The sequence below is a fragment of the Mytilus edulis genome, chromosome 9 (assembly GCF_963676685.1).
Source record: "Mytilus edulis chromosome 9, xbMytEdul2.2, whole genome shotgun sequence".
Taxonomy (NCBI): domain Eukaryota; kingdom Metazoa; phylum Mollusca; class Bivalvia; order Mytilida; family Mytilidae; genus Mytilus; species Mytilus edulis.
This window is the reverse complement of record NC_092352.1, coordinates 22,432,542-22,452,682: the sequence shown is the minus strand read 5'-3', so window position 1 is coordinate 22,452,682 and position 20,141 is coordinate 22,432,542. Positions and strand designations below refer to the sequence as shown.

The window sequence follows — 20,141 nt, the reverse complement described above, 5'->3', positions numbered from 1 at the left end:
ATTTTCACATTATGATAGAGAAAGAATAAAAATATAATATTCATAGGCTTAGGAAGACACAGATTATCCGAAAAACGTTTACTTAGCGTTGTCCCATGTAACAAACTCGAGACATGAAACTCGCACAATTCGCGAAATGTTCACGCAACTCTTCGAAATTTTGCATGAACATTCTATGACGTGATATATTTCAGTATTGGTTAACATGGCTGTCTCCATTTAAAATTTGCATACATATTTTCAAAAGAATATGATGTACGGAAATGTCCCATCGGAAATTTAATTTGGAAACTTCAAACATTTCAGGTCAAAAATATTTTTTTTACAGAAAAATTCATTAAATTGTAAGCACGATCGTTTTGTACTAAGTGTAAGCTTCCAAAATTCGAAATTGAAAAATAAATTGAGCTACATATTCAATTCAAAACAATAGATTTGTAATGTCTTGCGGAAATGTCCGAGTTAAACTTTCATGCCTTCACAAAACTTTTACGGCCCAAAAAACAGAGATTTGATTTCGTGAAGATTATTTTTTCGGCTTTGATAACCATACCAATAAAAAGTACTTTTAAAATTGAAGTTGGTACACCAAATAGCATTAACATTACAGGGTTATCTATAAAAAATACGGATTAATGAAAATGTCTTGCAAGTTTGTCCGTTATCATAATTTGACGTCGTCAGAAGCGTTATGCTACCTATAGGGACGGCATAAACTGCATTCGTTTGTTCCTTCCTCCACTAAATATAAATGTCCTGCTTTCAACTAAACGAAATGATGCAAACATTACAAAAATACACATCTATAAGACGATCAAAAAGAAACAAAACTTCAGTATCATAACCATAAGCTATTGTATGTTGCTGCTTGAATAAAATCATACTCGGGTTGAATATATAATGCAGCAATATTCCTCCAAAAACACATAATTACTAGCAGTAAAATTGCCTTTCCTATGTTAATTATAAAATCATATTGGATTGGATTCTCATGGCATTTACACTTGTGTGTTATACTTTGCATTTACCAAAAAAAGGAAAGCAGGAAGAATTAGACAGTGTGCGTTTTCAATTTAACGTCATTTTTCTGTTACACTAAATGGTAGCAATATCTGACGTTGCGTCTGATGTCATTAAAAACGCTACGATTCAAGCTTAAATATGAAAAATCTATCAAATATGCCAAAAAATGAAAGTGGCCGCATCCGTTTTCATCCTCAACCTTTATATATGTTATGTATAATCATCAAATACAACTTACATTTCAATATTACGAATGAACACAAATGCGGCCACTTTCATTTAAGACGGAAACCGTCTAAAATTTAACTAAAATGCTAAAATTATAAAGATTTCCGTAATTTAGCATGATTTAATGATGCTAGTACCCGATATATGTGCATTGTATTGTCAAAAACAGCCAATATTTATGTAGCAGAAGCATTCTTCTTTCCAATAAATAACAAAAAGTTTACATTTTATTTTGGGGCCAAAAAGGGGTTTTACTGGACCTACTCCTTTGACAAAACATGTAAAATTTGCAATTCTATTTCAAAATGAGTCGACTAGCTAAGCAGCAACATGTTTAGCACTGAATTTTATGGTAATATGAAAAATTGGAAACACGATTTTAATATATAGACTCTAAAACTCAATTTAAAGTGAAGATTTGACAACTATAAGAAGTATATCAAATACAGGGGAAATTGACCCCATCCCTTGAGAATTTACCTAAAACAATGAAAAGAAAGAACATTTTCAAACCGAAATTAAGATTATCTCATAAGTCAAGCTATGCATTGCCTTTTAGATACCAAGAACCCTTTTTCCAAATGTCCTTGGGCTTTAATTACAATGTCATGTAAAGTTTGCCGCAAATATCTAAAAAAAAAAAAGCTATGTACAATGTCGAATGAATTAAAGATTGACTTATCTGAATATGTTTGTTTTACATACCAGATTTAGATTTCAGCTGAAGTCATTATTGAAAAATGCGATTATTTATTAGTTATCACAACTTTAACCTCGATTAAACATGATAACACACCTGTGGTCATTATCATTATCATAACTCTTGACAATTGTTTTCTTAACTAAAGAGGAGAGTTATAGTTTGGACTTTGTGTTAACTATTGTCCATCCCTGTATACAATAGTAATTGATATCAAGTCATTACACTCAGCCGGAATGATCTTTATCATTTTACCTATTGTCAACAGAAATGTCAATTGATTGTTGCTTGCTTAATGTCCAGTGACCAGTCTCTCTTGCATATTCAGTATGAAAAAACCCCACAAGTACTAAAAGTGCAAAGAGCACGTCACTATCTTTACATTGGGAATATGATCAAATGTCCCCATTCAACCGGGCGGGTCAGTATATAGACCTACTACGGTAACATGTTTGTTGTTTCTCCCGATTCAAAAATATTTTTGACGATGATTTGCAAAAGTTCCATAAGTTAATATTGTAAGTATGATTGGGATCTATAATAGCATGTGCGCCCCCTTAAAAACAGAAAACAGAGGCGGATTTAGGGGGGGGGGCAGGGGGCCCGCCCCCCCCCCCCCCTTTTTGGGAAAAAATTTGGTTGCTTATATAGGGAATCACTGAAGTGTGACTGGAGCGGGCCCCCTCTTAGGTCAGTCAGTGGGCCCCAACTTATGAAAATTTCTGGATCCGCCACTGGAAAAGAATGGACATTATAGGTAACATTACATCACTGTCAAAACATGATCCTTCAACTCTAATTTCCGAGGCACGCCCCTTCCATATAATAAAATTATAAAACTTAGATTAAAACTACTTTAAGCAATTAATGTTGATCTTGGTCGCTTAATGGCTGTTTCAAATTGTTTTTATTATTTTTGGTTTTCCAAACACCTGATACAGATTTCTCCAAGAACACTTGCTGTACGCACAAACGTTGGTTATAATTACTTTTAATATACAAAAATAGGTTTTCATCATTTTGAAAATAACAATAGAGCAACGCGAACCATAAAAATAGGGTGATTTAAAGTGTTCCAAGTAGAAAACATAGTGATAGATTTTTTTATTGAAAGTCCTTAAGGTCAAGGTTTTTCTATGGATATAAGTTAAATATAACATGATCAAGGTCAATAAAAATTAGGTCAATGTTATATAAACCCTGCCAGATTACATGTACACACCAAATATGGCTGACCTTTTGTTCATAGAAAAAAGATGTTATAAAAAAATACCGATCAATAAATCATTCAAACGAAGTTAAGGTAAGATAAACCCTAGAAGGATATACCACATCTCCATATTTTATGCATACATGTACACATTTAAAATCATTCCATACATCAAACAAAGTTGAACTGTGACAACGAACCATGAAAATGAGGTCAAGGTCACACGAAGCATGCTAAACGGACATGTACTCCTTGTGCTAGTTGTATATGCATCAAACAGCTATAGTTTACCTACTGTTCATAGTATCCTAGAAACAGACATAAATATAAAAACTTTACATTGACCAATGAACCATAAAAATGAGGTCAATGTCCGATGAATCCTATTACTTGGACATGTACACCCAACAATCATTCCAATGAAATAAATTATGAACAATTGGTTTGTATAACGTAGCTTAATTAAAAGCAGAGATCACGAAAGATTAACATTGGTCACTGATCTATTAAAGTGAATCCTGTCTGATGGATATGTACACAGTGGTATGATTCTGTGCATACCAACTGCAATTAAAATAGTACCTGTTATTGAAAAAAAAATGACGACTTGTTCATACTTTTATCAGCAGTCGCTGAACATGAGGTCAATGACAATGGACATATGTCATTAGGCATTTGTGAACACGAAGTATACATTTTCTCTATCTACAGCCATATTTACTTAAGCTTTATGCAAAGAACTACCAACTTAGCCAGACAAGCAACCTTTGTCTCGCATTCTGTGACATTCGCGACACAAAAATCAGATAAAACACTTCCAGTGAAAGTCATTAACAAACAATGAATTACGGGAATGTAATTATGAAAAATGGAACCTGAAAACCCTGGTATGATGCATCTTATGTCGGAAATAAACTGGGAATGTGTCCATTGGGACACAGATGATGTCCCTGCTAACATATAACGTTATAAAGGACATAACTCAAAACCTGTAAAAGTGAAGCTGCCAAAATTTGAACTTAAACTGAGTTTAAGCATTATATATACATTTCATTAAAATGGGTTCAGACAAACTTAAGTTAAGAGAACAGAAACAAACAAAAAATCAGCATTTTTTTTCCATTTGTAAAGGGGCTTAATCCTAGAATTGTAATACAAGTGTTTGTAAGCACTGAATGGTTAAAGATTGTTTTAATTTTTCATGCAGTTGGTAGTAAGATTGAATATTGCATCGTATAAAGCATTGGTTTTAGTTGTTTCAACTACCATTCTGAACAAAGAAAGATAACTCCAATTTTTGAAAGACGATTTTAAAAAGCATCGATTGTAGTTGATTCAACTATAATCATGGACAAAGGAAGATAACTCCAATTCAAAAAAAATACTTGATTGATATTTATGAAATTTTTCAGCAATTTTTCCATTTGAAAAGGGCATTACTATAGAACAGTAAAAGTGACGGCCCCAAAATTCAAAAGTGATCTGTATATTGTAGTAATAAGCATTGTGTAAAAGATTCATAACATTTGGTTGAGACAAACTTAAGTTAGAGAACGGAAACGAACTTTGGGACGGACAAGAGTAAAACTTAATGCCCCCTCCGCAACGGTGGGGGCATACAAATGATGTAGATCTGGAAGTTCTTTGATTTAAACAAATCAAGCAAGTAATAAACAGTCTTAAACATCTTTTAATCTTCACAAATTTTACATAACTCAAACAAAAATGTCAACAATACAATATATTTCATCCAAGACAAATGTTAATTCTATGTAAATCTATCATAATTGTTCATTTGGAATGTTCCTTCGTAACCGTTTGTTTTCATCTCTTCCTTCTGTCTGGTGACTAGAAGGCAACATGATCAAGGTTTGTCCTGCGGCAGTAGCAGCATCATTCATCATTTGGAAATCATGCCCCCGTAGCTGACTATCGGCCGACATAGAAGTGTTTCATATCAGATTCTTGCTAAAAAGCTCCCGATATAAATCAAGTGTACTTGTCTCTGACCAAAGTTTTACATTTCCTGCGATCAACTCTATCAGAGAAGTTTATTTTACATCTATGCATATCTCTGTAAAAGTCTTCCCTATAATTACAGCACTTTTCAAATGGTTTACCGTATCTGTCCCCACATTTCTCTGCCTTCCCGACAAGCAATCTAGAACTAGTATAAGCAGAGTTAATTCTTTGTATCATGTTCTTCTTTCTAGAAGGGTCATGAATATGACAAGAAAGCTTCTTCTTTGCTGTTTTCTCCCCAAGCTTACAACATCCGACTCCTGATGGCTTAAACAAAGCAAGTGCCCTATCTACACGTGACTTTATAGACGTTTGTGGACTCCGAGTCCTGCTCATTCTTGCACGCATCAGTAAATGGCGTGGAACGACGGCCTGCACTGAAAAATAAAGAAAACAAAACATGAATAAATGGTGACTTTTTAACCTCACAGAGTCTTTTTGATTCTGGAACAATGTTTAAGGAATAATGGAAGATCTTGATCAATTGTGACCCACTCATTTTATTCGTTCGGGTTTTTTGAGTGACGCATTACAAGTTTCGTTACAATCTTTAGGTTAGCGGCACTCATATTTCTTTGACGAAACTGTTACCGCAGGTTCATGAGTCAGGTTAAAAGAATAAAATATTTCATCTGATTTAAATAAAGATGATATATGCACAAATTTCCCATTAAAGTTAAAAATACAAGTTGTAAGATTTGAATTATGTGATGAGTCATGTTTAATCCTAATATAGTAACTTACAAGGACATATTACCAGAATACCTATTGTGCGAGGTGTCTGATATACCTATATTACAGTCCTATTTAAACGCTATTTAATTCTTATATTAAAACGGGTCACAGAGTAGTTCATTGAATACCATTAATTCAAACTAATCATTATTTTTTCACCGTTTGAATGTTACCCAAAAAGGAAAAAAATAAATATTTTTTATTTATAGTTTTTAACACAATATATTGGCATGTTCGTACTTTGCAGTTGTTCAGAAGAGCAGTAACTACTCGTTAATACTAATAATGATCTCTGTATCTTTGTTGCACTCACTGGTAACGAGATAGTTTACTGTTAATGAAAAAAAGACTATTCCCCAACAGACTAATTCTACTCCTAGATAAAAATCCTTATAGTCAACCTTTCGGTTCCCAATACCCATACGAATTGTACCTACTGTATTCGTTCGTATACATCTACCCATGTTTGTTCGATCACCCTGTGTGGCAAGGAGTGGTGCAAAAACCTCACACCCTTCATAAAACTAAAATTAAATACTCGAATAATCAGTCTGGGACTCCCCCGCCTTTTATGTCCTATTTTGTGGCTTTCCTGTTGAAGGTACATCCAAAAAAAGCTCTTCATATGCATCAAATTCAAAACGAGTTCATTTCATTTTCTTTCGAAAAACATTGTGTATGTTCATTCGATATTGTGAGGAGACAATATATTTTCCCTTTTTTTTTTAATGTAGTTTACCATAAGAATACGGTCATATATTAACTTGGCACTTAGTCCGAGATTGCATGCTCTGATATCGGACAGCTATACATCAAGAAAGCATACCAGTCAATGGCACACTATTATTTCCTACCAAAAACATCTACATTACAAACCCTTGCGACTTAACAGCAGTGGAGGATCCAGGGGTCTCCTTTTTTGTACGATCAATGCATTTGAATGGGGACATACGGTTGGAACTCCCATTTATCCTACGTTGAAATTTCCTCCCCCTGTTCAAGATGGCTCGATCCGCCCCTGCATGGTTAGTGTCAGACTTGTTTTAGTGAGCGTTACTAGTACTTCAGAGTTGTAGAAGTGCAAACATGATATATTCTAGTTCTAGTGATATTCTTTCATAATTAAAGCTGCTTCAAATCTTAAGTTATGATTGTGTTTCTCGGTAAAAATCTTAAATCATTTGATTGCAATCCCCAAAAAACTTGATAGCATAATATTCTTACCTGAAATAGCTAAGATACAGGTATATATAACTCCACTGTATAACAGATTCATTTTTACTATAAAATCAGCTGATTTAAGACAGGTGTGTAAAGAACTTCTAATCGTCCGTAAATGTTGTCTTAAATAGATTACAAAGTTATTTATACTACTTGTTAATGGGCCGTGTTCCACACGTCATCTGCCAATCAAATGGCCGGGTGTTATGTTTTTGTATGTACTGTTTATCAATATCACCCCATGTATAGGACGATATAACCTTATCACGAAACTTACGTTAAATTTAAATTCATAAACAGGAAATAAATACCCTGGTAAATATCCGCATACCATACCATTATTATGGTGTACACATATGAGACAAACGCTTGGTGCAATGACCCCCCCTTTTTTTTTTTTTTTGTGTATTTTTTTCAAATTTAAATGTGTACTTTATCCAATCCTCACGATATAACCATTGTAGTTGTTTACATATTGAGCCTTCTTTTCATTTTTAAATTACATAAAATAAGTGAAATAAGTTTAAAATTGAAAGAATATTTACAAAAATACTCCCTCCCCCCCCCCCCAAAAAAAAAAGAAAATATGTCGAGGTCCATGCACCAAGCGAATGTGGGTGGGAATTCTGGGTGTTAGAACCCCCTTCTTCTTGAGCGATCAATGCATTTGAATGGTGTAATATGGTTGGAACCCCCATTTCTTCTGTTTTAAGACCCCCCCCCCCCCCGCCTTTTGAAAATGGATGGATCCGCCCCTGTTATTGGGCTCTAAGAAATCTTAAACTTATGAAGTTTTCAGACGGTAAAACATTCTTGAAGTACTGTTTTCTATAAACATAAAGAAGAAAGAAATAGGTGGTTTATCAATGGCTCTGGAGCAAAAACTAGTTCCTTTAAATATCTATACTGGTATTCTCTACTTGTCAATTGAACAGCTGTGTTACTCTACAATATTTTGGTTTGTAAATAACAGTCTCAACTATGTTAGCAATGCACATAAATGTCTTCTTCTATGCTGTCATGTCAGACATGTCAATATGAACTCTACTATGCTGGCATATAAATAACTGCATTCTATAAATACAACATGTATGTTGAAATGTTTATAATTCTGTTTTCAAACCATAATTTGGCATAAGAACAAGAGTAGGTACGAGAATACTAGTAACCATGTTTCTCTGCAATGCTGGTATATGAACAATTAATGCTTTTTCTTTCCATCTTCTATGCTGTCATGTCAGACATGTCAATGTGAACTCTACTATGCTGGCATATAAATAACTGCATTCTATAAATACAACATGTATGTTGAAATGTTTATAATTCTGTTTTCAAACCATAATTTGGCATAAGAACAAGAGTAGGTACGAGAATACTAGTAACCATGTTTCTCTGCAATGCTGGTATATGAACAATTAATGCTTTTTCTTTCCATCTTCCGTACGACGATGATATTCTTTCTTTGATTTTTTTGGGTTGTAGTAATTGTCTTCTATGTAATTGCAACATTATATTATGTTGATCTTATTCTGAAAATGCAGTGGTAAAATAACGAGAAGATGGCAGAGGCGGATTATATAGGGAATCACTAAAGCATGGCTAGGGCGGGCACCCTCTTATGCAGTCAGCCCCCTCCCCTTTATGAAAATTTCCGGTTCCGCCAATGTTATGATTTGTAGAAAAATTCGTGCTAAACATACAGAAAATATTTGCCACTGGACGTGATATGCAAAAAGCAGTACTCCAATTAGACTGAAAATTTAAACTAGATGTGTCAAAGCGACACGAATGGCCCGTCTTTAAAAGTTGAAAAATCTGCAATTTCAATAACACATGTGGACAAAAACATGATGGTAGTCTCACATATCAAAAATCAGCTCAAAATCTGGAGGCGTATAGAAAAAAGGTCCGTATAACTGTGACTTTTCAACATTTTTCAAAGTGGTAAACCCTTAATTTTGGCAAAAAATAGCCGGCGGAACCAAACTAAAACTTGATCTGAAACTCATCATGGGTAACGCACATACCAAAAAATCAGCCCAATATCTGAAAGCATTTAGAAAAAAATTCAATATGACTGTGATTTTCAACAATTTATCAAAGTCCAAAGCCCGTAATTTCGGGAAAAAAATAGCCAAGCGGAACGAAACTTAAACTTGATCTATAACTCATCTTGGTTAACTCACATACCAAAAATCATCCCAATATCTGAAGGAGTTTAGAAAAAAAGTCAAGTATAACTGTGATTTCCAACATTTTATCAAAGTCCAAAGCCCGTTATTTCGGCAAAAATTAGCGAAGCGGAATGAAACATAAACTTGATCTGTAACTTATCATGGTTAACTCACAACCAAAAATCAACCCATTATCTGAAGGAGTTTAGAAAAAAACCTCCGTATAATGGTTTGTTGCGGAATGACGGAATGACGGAACTACGGAATGACGGAATTACGGACAAGGGTAAAACTATATCAGTGGCACCGACAACTTCGTTGCGGGGCCATAAAAAAAAGTTGTTCAGTCACTGACTCATCGACAGTAAAATATAAGTATAAATGCATTGTTTTGAGGTTTTTACCATAAACATTTAAATTGAACGCTAACTGACTATTTTTACGGGTTGGTTTATTTATGACATAATAAAAGTGCATTTATAACCCGAAAATAGAAACTGTCACAAAGGAAGATAACGACCCCGGATAGCTTCAACAAGTCGGTTAATATAATGTTTGTAAACAAGTCAGTTTGATACGAAGAAAACTCGGCTAAGTATGTGATTTGATTATAACAACCAAAGTTTGATCTTGTAATTTGATTTCTAAAGAAATTATCGAATGGATGGAAGGGTTGGTGAACAAGTTCAGTTCTATATACGTGCATATCAGAGTGCCACAGTGCATGCTGATGTTATATGATAGTACAGCCTGTTATGTAGTAGACTGACACACTGTGGTCAGATTTTTAAACGTCCTCGTTCATAAGAAAATGTGTCACTCTACCCAGGCTATTTAAAGATTTTCGCTGCAACAACCCATTCCTCTTCTCCGAAATTATACTTGTCCATTTATCAGATGCTACAGAATCTTCTTGCTCTTTCGGATTTTGGTGTAGCTATTTTGCTCTATCTTTGGTTTTCTATATATGTAGTGTTCTTTAGATTGTTGTTTGTCTTTTCGTTGCTTTTTTAGTGTGACAAATGGCTTGTTTTTTTTACTTGGCATCGTCGGTTTTTCTTAATCGATTTATATTTTTTATAACCCTTTACTGTCTTTTACCTCGGAGCTCCTTACAAGGAAGTTTAGTAACACTCTTTTATACTTTAAAGTTAACAGCATAAAATCACTTAATTTTTTGTTGCTTATCCAAAACTGTAAATTTCGGCCCCTATTTTAGCCTTTGGATTCTGGTATTAGGTTACTATTCACGGTCGTTTTGGCTTGCATTCTTTCTTAATTGATAATTGGATAGCAATACACTTGTCTATAACTTCAAATTACTCAACGGCAACGTCGGATGGAAAAAGTTTAGGCCAATACCTTATATTTTAGATATCACGTATAAGAAAGCTGATGAGTATCCAAAACATGACTTTCGAATGCTGTTATTTCTGGCTTTAATGTGAATTTACGTGATGAAATGAAGCTATGTGTGTACAGGACTTGCGTCAGAGAATTAATTATAAAAGATTAACATAACTTTAAGTATTATAACATTTAGGAGAATTATTTAATCACACAACACAGTTTGAGGTGTTTTCTTTGTTTCCTTTTCTGTACGTAAGACGTGTAACGCTAAACTTCAGAAAATATGATATAATAGGTTACGCCCAAGGTAAATCGATTTGAAATTGGGAAGAATGTTTGGTTCAGGGACATGTCAGGCACGCACTAAACTTTACCGTTAGCTGTTTACCTATTCAAAGTCATATGAACTTAAAATCCATATTGATGTTTTAATGTTTTTTTAAGTTTGGACTTCGAATTAGACGTAGATGAAGCCATTTTTAAACAGGGGGTTCCAACACATGCAAGTCATGTAATAAGGAGGGGTTTCCAGCCATGTGTCCCCATACAAAAGGATTTAGTTGTCAAACAAAAGGGAGGATCTGCCAATGGAAATCTTGTTCAATGCCTAATTCCTGAAGGACTCTGATATTTTCTAGCTAGGCTTTTACTGGACCAGACTGCTGTTATGTGTAAATAAAGTTCCAATATGTCTAGATTCGTGAATTGAAAGTTTGACGTTACTAGTAATGAACTTATCAATGAAAACCCTTTGAAAATGACCATATTTGCTAAGTCAAGTTAACGCAACATGAGTGAACCAGTACCGCAGATTATTCAGTTACAAATGAAATAATGTCTCTGTTCATATCATGACGACAGTGCATATTTGGGACGTGATCAAAACTTTCTATGGTGTTAAAACATGATTGAAGACGTAAATTACAGAATTTAATAAGAAACACCATTTACTGACTGGGTTTTAAACAATATGAAAGATCAAACTTTCAAGCCTTCTTTGTTTGAAAGTTTGTTCCATATAAACACCAAAGTTTTTTGGAGTCTAATCCAAAATAAAATAGAAGACTTTATTCATCAACGTCCAGGGAAGACCACTGGATGTTCCTCATGAGGTGCTGACCAAGTGCTGTTACTTTGTAGCTGAGACACTATCCAAGACGGCTGCCATCGGGGGTTTGCATTTTAACATATATATATATAGAACCCCATGGACAATACATGCAAATGTCTTCTTTTTGAGAACCACTGAATGGAAAGAAAATAACCTGGCATGAATGTTTCTATTGAGGTGCTGACCAAGTGTTGTGACGTTGTAGTCAAACAGTCATCCAAGATGGCTTCAAGCGGGGAACTAAGTTTAACAAAGAACCCTATGGACAATACAAACAGATTTTTCTTCTAGAGAACCACTTTTAATACAGTGAAACCAAACAGGGTATGAATGTTCCTAATCAGGTGCTGACCATGTGTTGTTACTTTGAAGTCGAAACATCATCCAAGATGGTCACTAGCAGGGGACTTAGTTTAACATTAGAACCTATAGGAAATACATACAAATGCTTCTGCTAGAGGAGCACTGAATGGAATGAAACCAAACATGGCATAAATGTTCCTTATGGGGTGCTGATGAAGACCTTTAAAATACATGTATCTTTATAGATTGAGATAATCTGTAAACTGCAAAAAGATCTACACAATTATAAGTCAACATGACCATAAATATTGTTGGAGTTATTGTCCTGATAAAGTCATTTTATTCTACAATTTCAATGAATTTATTGGTAATTTCTGTAAACTTTTCAAAAGTCTTCTTCTTTTGATTAAATGATGGGGCCAATATCAAACCAAATTTGGCCTCAATATTTATAAGGTTCTGTTATGATTTTAATCTTATTTTGTAGGATTTCCAAAAGCCAGGTAAAATCAGGTGAGTGACACAGGCTTTTGAGAGCCTCTAGTTGCTTTTGTTCTCATACCTTTGTTTTGTTTTTTTCCTTGTGTCTTCTTATTGAAGATGTGATTCATATTAGACATTCAGGTTTTACTCGCATGTTTTTAACAGGGGCATAATAAATATCTAACTCAGAATAAATGTAAATATATTTATTAATAACAATGAGATTGCACTGATCATGATTACAACAAAGATCTAATAGGCTGTAATACTGTTGTTATCATGATAACAGTTTTTACAACATTTCATAAATTTCTTGCTTTTTACAATAAATATCAATAAAATAAGAAACATTTTTTTAACAACTATCTGGATTTCATGTCGACTTTACAGCAATATTGCACTAGTTGCAGGATTTCTCAGAATATATAAGGTAGTACTGTTAATATAATAACTATATTGCACAAAAAAATGTAAGGACTATTTACCCTATAATGCCAATACATTTACAAGGAGTCTGTGCATTTTTACATAAATTAATAAAATGCCATTGCTTTGACATAAAGTGAGAAACGCTGAGGATATTTAGAAACCACATACATTTATAAGAGAGGAACATTTCATACAAATTGTTGATGTGGTACATTATCAACCAGTACTTGGTTTTGGTATTTAAAAATCAACCAAATTCATGTTTGATTATTACTTTTTTTCTTCTTTTAAGTTTTTATATATAACAACATACTATATGGTTTTGTGACATATTGGCTACTCAAGTATTTCAATAATTTATTATCTAAACTAAATGAAAATTTGGAATGAAAAACAATAAATTTGGAGTGAAAACGATGACAAATAATGCCCTTAGAGTACCCGATCAGTTCAGGGTGAAGAGTAATAGTATCCCAATCCCGTACTTCAAAAGCCAATAGAAAATAAGCCATTAGAGCACCTATCAGTTCAGTAGAAAGAGTAATACTATCCCCACCCCTACTCCAAAAACAATGGAAAATAAGCCATTAGAGCACCTGTCAGTTCAGTGGAAAGAGTAATATTATCCACACCCCCTACTCCAAAGAAAATGGAAAATAAGCCATTAGAACACCTGTTAGTTCAGTGGAAAGAGTAATACTATCTCCACCCCTACTCCAAAGACAATGGAAAATAAGCCATTACAACACCTGTCAGTTCAGTGGAAAGAGTAATATTATCCCCATCCCCTACTCCAAAGAAAATGGAAAATTAGCCATTAGAGTACCTGTCAGTTCAGTGGAAAGAGAAATATTATCCCCACCCCCTACTCCAAAGAAAATGGAAAATAAGCCATTAGAACACCTGTTAGTTCAGTGGAAAGAGTAATATTATCCCCCTACTCCAAAGAAAATGGAAAATAAGCCATTAGAACACCTGTCAGTTCAGTGGAAAGAGTAATATTATCCCCACCCCCTACTCCAAAGAAAATGGAAAATAAGCCATTAGAACACCTGTTGGTTCAGTGGAAAGAGTAATACTATCCCCTCCCTCTACTCCAAAGACAATGGAAAATAATGTCATTACAGCACCTATCGATTCAGTGGAAAGAGTAATACTATCCCCACCCCCTACTCCAAAGACTATCAAAAACAAAGCCCTTAGAGCACCCTTAAAGTTCAACAGGAAGAATTATTTTATCCCCATTCCCTACTCTCAAAAACTAGAGAGCACCCTTTTTAGTTTAGCTGTAAGATTTGAATTTACACCACCCCCTTATCCAAAAACAGACATAATAAGGACACATAATAATTGTGAAAAAGCCTTTTAGACACATTAATCTCAATTACAACTACTCTAGTTTAAATTACAACAAAATAAGTAAGAAAAAAAAAATCACTTTCAAATGTTTACATGTATCACAGATTTAATGATTTCATAAACACAAAATAATATTAAGTGTACCAGTTTAAAAGAAAAGATTTATGTCCCACATAATAACATTAAAAGCCAATCATAATACATGTTTTGAAGTAGGATTGAGTGCCAAGTTATTTATTTATACAATATCACAACAAAAAAGTTTGAAAGTCTCTTCTTTGCTATAAACTATATGTGTCAAATATAGGAAGTTAAACCAGGGCTTGAATTAAAAAATGTTATGAGGGTAATGAGAAAACCATATAGTAAAGAACTTTTTTGTCATACCCTTTTAAATTTTGCTCCCAGAAAAGACATTTTCCAGTTTTGCTTTCAGTTTCTATCAATGTACTTAGTTAGTACAAGTGTATTTACTATTGTATATAAATAAGTTAATCTGCTATAATTAGTGTGTGAATTGTGCATCCTTTACCTTTCTATACAGTGAATATTTATAATACAGTGAAAAGATAAATGCATTATTGTATAAAATAAACCACAAAGATTTAGCCCATGTACTACATGACTGACCACTCAAATGACTTAAATAAATACCTTCTATGTTTACATATTATTGACAATCCAAAAAGTTTATACATCAAAACATTATCTTATCTGAAAAGAACTTATAAACCAAAGTCATTCAAGTATAAAAACTAGGTGATGACGAGTTATGGAAATGTCATATAAAGATAAAATTTTGCCTAAGAACTCCATGTGTTCCTACAGTAAGATAAAGACCAAACAATCATGTAAATATAGGTTACAGAGGATAATAAGGGTTGTAATTTCATTGAATACCACTTTGAGTTTTAATTCATTGACCCAACTCATTTTTGACTATAACCACTTAACCATGAAATGTAGGTCAGAATGATTTAACTATTTTCAAATTGTGATAAATCATTAAAATATCTTTACATTGATGAATTCATTTTCTTCAGCAAACGAGAATTGTTTCCCCAAAATAAATTAAAACAATGATTATCAAATGACCAGGGTCAATCCACATTTTATAATTGACAATGTTTTATTGTATGGAAGATGAACAGTGTTGGCATCACTAATACTACAATAAGAGATAAAAATGTATGAATGGAATGTTTTGGGAAGCAGTTTATATACCATGGAATGTTTGATGAGTAACAATTAAGGGGGAGGGGGGACAAAGGAATAGCTCTCTTTTATCACAGATCACTGTTCTGATTTTATAAAGATAAATGATGAAATAAATTAACATGCATACTAATAATAAGTGACTTTGGTAACACTTTTAGAACATCTTATATGACAAATATGACAGCATTTTTTAAACTAAGAGGCTCTAGATCAAGAAAGGTACATGTAATCTTATGTAAAATGTATAATTTAAAGTCTGATGAATATAGATACATTAAATAATAAACTGAATACCAATTATTCAGAAGAGACAGTTCACATAGGAGTATTTCATTGTGAATTTAAATTGATGCTGCTGTTTACAACATTTTGGCAAACAAGTCAAACAATATTTCTGATTAGCTACTTTTCACTTGTCTTTAACAATCAACTTCTACCTAACTATGAAATTTTTCATGAAAGAGAGAAAAGAAAAATGTGTTAATGAATTTGACAACTAGGATAATGTGATGATTTGTATTCTATTGAGTAATCTATAAATCCCAACTAAACAAATGATGTTTAACTAACATATCTTTTACACCATCCTTGAAAGGTTTGAAAGTTGTAATTGTTTGTTTGGGGGTTTCCCAGTCCATTGATAGATTGAAGGAAAACTGGGATAATAACCTGGAAAATATAAAATAGGATAAATATTACAATATCATGCTAATGTTCATTTTGGACAATGTTTTTTCTATTTGGTCAATACAATTTGGCTTTAACTACGTTATTTATTACAAATATAAATGAATCATTCTAATTACAAATCCTGTAGAAAATCCTGTTCATAATTTCACTATGATCAAATTAATATGAAATAGCTGTTATCCCAAGCACTATTTTGATAATATTCTATGTAGAAGTGTACAATTTACATGATATATACTGAGTTCTTACAAAATAATATGATTAAGTAGGTATGTAGTTACACCAACTTTAGTAAGTACCTATGTACTACAAATTAATGTACTGTAGTAGATCTGATATGATTGAAACACATTCTCTGTTTGCTCACAAGGACTTGGCTCTGTTTTACCGGGTACTTTCTGTTTTAAAGATCATTTGGAAATATGGTGTTAGCCTTCAAAAATTTCCGAGGAAAAAAATTTCATGTAATATTTTTTTTAAACAATGACTTGGCTCTGTTCTACTTTCTGTTTTAAAGACCATTCAGAATCCTTTAGTCTTATTCCCCAAAAATTTGTAAGGAGAAATTTCATGTGTTGATGTAATAAACATCAGAACAGATTGTTGTTAGATCCTTGTAAGCAAAGCATGGACACATAATTTGTATTTCAATCCGATTGGATCTCAATTATTATGCAAAGCATGATACAATTATACAATATAAAGAGAACAAATAAACAACACTTAAAGCCATCACAAAATGTTCTTATCCTTTTACTCCCTCATTTCCTTATATGTAGTGATTTAAAAAAAATGCAAATGTTCTGGACTCCACAAATATTTCTGAGTTTTCAATGCATGTTCATTTCTTTTATTTTGCATATTTTAATAATACTAAATATTTTTTAAACTAAAGTTGCAAACATAACAATAACAATTAGACTAAATGCATAAAAACATTGTTATCCATCATGTTGAATAAGGGAGATAACACACAACCTCACAAGTCACAACCCTAAGTAAAATAATCCCCACGAAAAAAGAGAATAAAACACAATAAAAAAATTAACAAGGTTATTTCAATACACAAGCTGCCTGAAATTCATAGAAACAGACTCTTTTTCTTCATTCAAACGAACAATATACTCAAAGTGTAGCAGCATGCTGACAAAATTGATTTCTGGATTTCATTCAACAATAAATAAATGTAGAAACTAGATATGTTGGTACAATAAGAATGCCCCTGCCTGAAACTTAACTGTTCAATGAGTATTTCTTTAATTTCATATGAAAAGTTACATAATCCATTGACATAAACTGGCAATTATACATTCAAGGATTTGTAGGATGGCTTATGTGACGAAACTGAGAACTTTTATTATGTTTTTGTTGAGACAAAACTGGAACAGATGATTTTTGGCCCTTAATTCATAATTTACTTTGGTCCAATAACCCCTAAAATGAATCCAAACCTTCTTCTTGTGGTTTTAATTATTTCATTAAGATCTTTTCACTTAAACTAAAGTTATTGTTCAGAATGTGTCTTCGGACGACGCAGACGATGACATCACACCATTATACCATCCCCCAAATTTTTTTTGCCGTCGTATAATAACACCTTTGGACAACTTTTTGATTTCAAATCACTGGAATGACAAAAGTTGGGTATGGGTAATACTATATGCCCTCTACACATGAGGTGGGGGGTCTAAAATAGATAATCTTGTTAACAGTGAAAATATGAATTTCTGTAAGCTCTTACTTCCTTGAAAATAAGTGTTTAATTCAATAATTTGATAAACAACTTTAATAAAGACCAGTTTTTGGCGTAAAAATAATTTGGTAAATAAAAAAACCAAGACAACTGGAATTATACATGTCACAGAGAGCGTTACATTTAACTACTTCCTTATAATGTCAATTAATGCTGTATGACTATGTCCATTCCCCCCTTAAAATTCTGTTTCTATAAATCCCAACTGAACAGATGATGTTTTATTAGCATATCCCTAACTCCTGATCTAAGTTGTTTGACATGTGGAGTAGAGAATTGTGGGATTTCTTTCTCCAAACTGAGGCTGAATGGTAACTGTGACAACAGTCTGTAACAAAAACACATGTTACTCACAACAACAACTGAGCAGGAGTTTATATATATAAATAAATATTTATAAAGAAGATATAAATGAAGTCATATTGACAGACAACTTATAAAAATTAAATTAAATACTGGTAATGAAATATAATTTATGTCAATGTGTGAATTTTTCTGAACAACCTTTTGCTCTAACCAAACAGTTCTTAAAATTTAAAATGACTTCTTATTCTAATTAAATGGGTTCTGATGCAATAACACATCTATTCACAGTGAAATTCAGTATACAAATAAATGTATATAAACATTTCATAAAGAAGGTTATACAGGAACTTACAAAACGGCTTTAATAAATGTTTAAAAGAAATCAATCTCCATGCAAAAAAACTACTATGTGATTCATACAACAAATGTTTAAAGATATGTAATAATTAGCTTTAGTACCATTTAAATTCTATAACAATTATGAAAAAAATAATATAAACACATATACGGCATATACGGCATGCGGCTGTGGATGGATACACATATTACAACAATCAGGTTTTTTCTAAATTAATACCTATAACCTTTTTGCACGTCTTAAAACATAAGAAATAAAATAAATACAACATATATAACATAACAACATAAACAAAGGATAAACAAAACAGAAAAACAATTACATCTTCATACAAATTATACTGTGAATGTAATTTGGCAGCAAAATCAATCTGGTATAATTAGACAATGCACTTTTAATTTTATAAGTCAAGTAGATTTGGCTTCAGGGGGGCCATCATATGATTAAAAACTATAAATATACTTTATTAGTGTTAAGGCCAACAGAATTATTGTCAAAGTTCATCTGATAAAAAAATGAAGTTTAACTTTTCAGAAGCTGGATCAATGTTTTATTGAACCTGCTATTTTCTATTCTTTAGTTCTTTTACAGAAACCTATTCATACAACATAAGAAATGTCAGTGTAAAACTGTATTTCTGGCAGAAATGAGTCTTGTTGATCAACTATAGATCCTACATTGCCAAGTAAAGTGAAAACTGTTCCATATTGTACAACTTGTCAAGTCGTACATTTTAAACAATTAAATTTCCCAGCTGAAGAGATGATGCTTTATCAAGATATCCTGGACTGAATCAGTTACATCTTTTTTGGCTTTCTTTTTTATTCCAAGTTCCCAGTTTCTTGATAAATTAAATGCAAACTGTGACAGAAGCCTACAATACAAACCATGTATACTCTTCATATTATAAGTCCTACTCAATTTACAGTACATCTTTTGCAGTCAGTCAAATACAATATCATAGTTGGTCTTTTAGAAAATAAAGAACAAGTGGTCTGAAATCTAGAAAAACTAAATGTGAATTGCTTTTGTTAGATATGTTGTACTCTTGTGCTAAGGCAAAATATGAAATAACTACTTTAATAGTATTAGGTTAATATTAACACTGCCCAAAGAGGGGGGGGATACCACCACACCCCTCCCCTAATTACTCCTTGTAAAATTGTAATTTTTCATAAGAAATTTGCAGAATTTATCTTTTTTTTTTCAAGTTAAGAAATACTTAGCATGAATGAAGTTCAATCCTGTTTTACAGTGAATATTTCCCAAAATATTTCACTGCATATAAGCTAAAAACCATCACCTTAAATAAACAATTTTTTTTATTGAAAAGACTTTTAGAAAGAAAAAGCATATTGAGTTAGTAATGCAGTTTGCATACCTTATTTGTTTTGTTAACTTGAGGAGCAGTAATGCCTTATCAAATGATCATGGCATTTCATTTAAATCTCAGGAATTTGGTTATTTA

General features: G+C 32.7%; 2 protein-coding genes across 4 annotated transcripts in view; both read right to left on the bottom strand.

Moving 5' to 3' along the window:
* Positions 1–4,835: 4,835 nt before the first annotated feature.
* LOC139487810 (uncharacterized) lies at positions 4,836–7,347 on the bottom strand. The gene is made up of 2 exons (XM_071272942.1): positions 7,143–7,347; positions 4,836–5,560 (listed from the first exon to the last, which is right to left on the bottom strand). Exons 1-2 carry the CDS (start codon positions 7,192–7,194, stop codon positions 5,151–5,153), a joined length of 462 nt encoding a protein of 153 aa, XP_071129043.1. The 5' UTR covers positions 7,195–7,347; the 3' UTR covers positions 4,836–5,150.
* Positions 7,348–12,751: 5,404 nt separating this feature from the next.
* Positions 12,752–20,141, bottom strand: part of LOC139487809 (small G protein signaling modulator 3 homolog) — a 38,359-nt gene continuing 30,969 nt past the window's right edge. The window contains exon 20 of one of the 3 annotated variants that reach the window (XM_071272938.1): positions 12,752–16,235. In XM_071272938.1, the coding sequence (XP_071129039.1) occupies positions 16,100–16,235 (136 nt within the window). In that variant the 3' untranslated portion in view covers positions 12,752–16,099. Of the gene's footprint in view, positions 16,236–17,864; positions 19,548–20,141 lie in introns of those variants that run through there. The other 2 variants (XM_071272941.1, XM_071272940.1) reach the window with 2 other exon arrangements.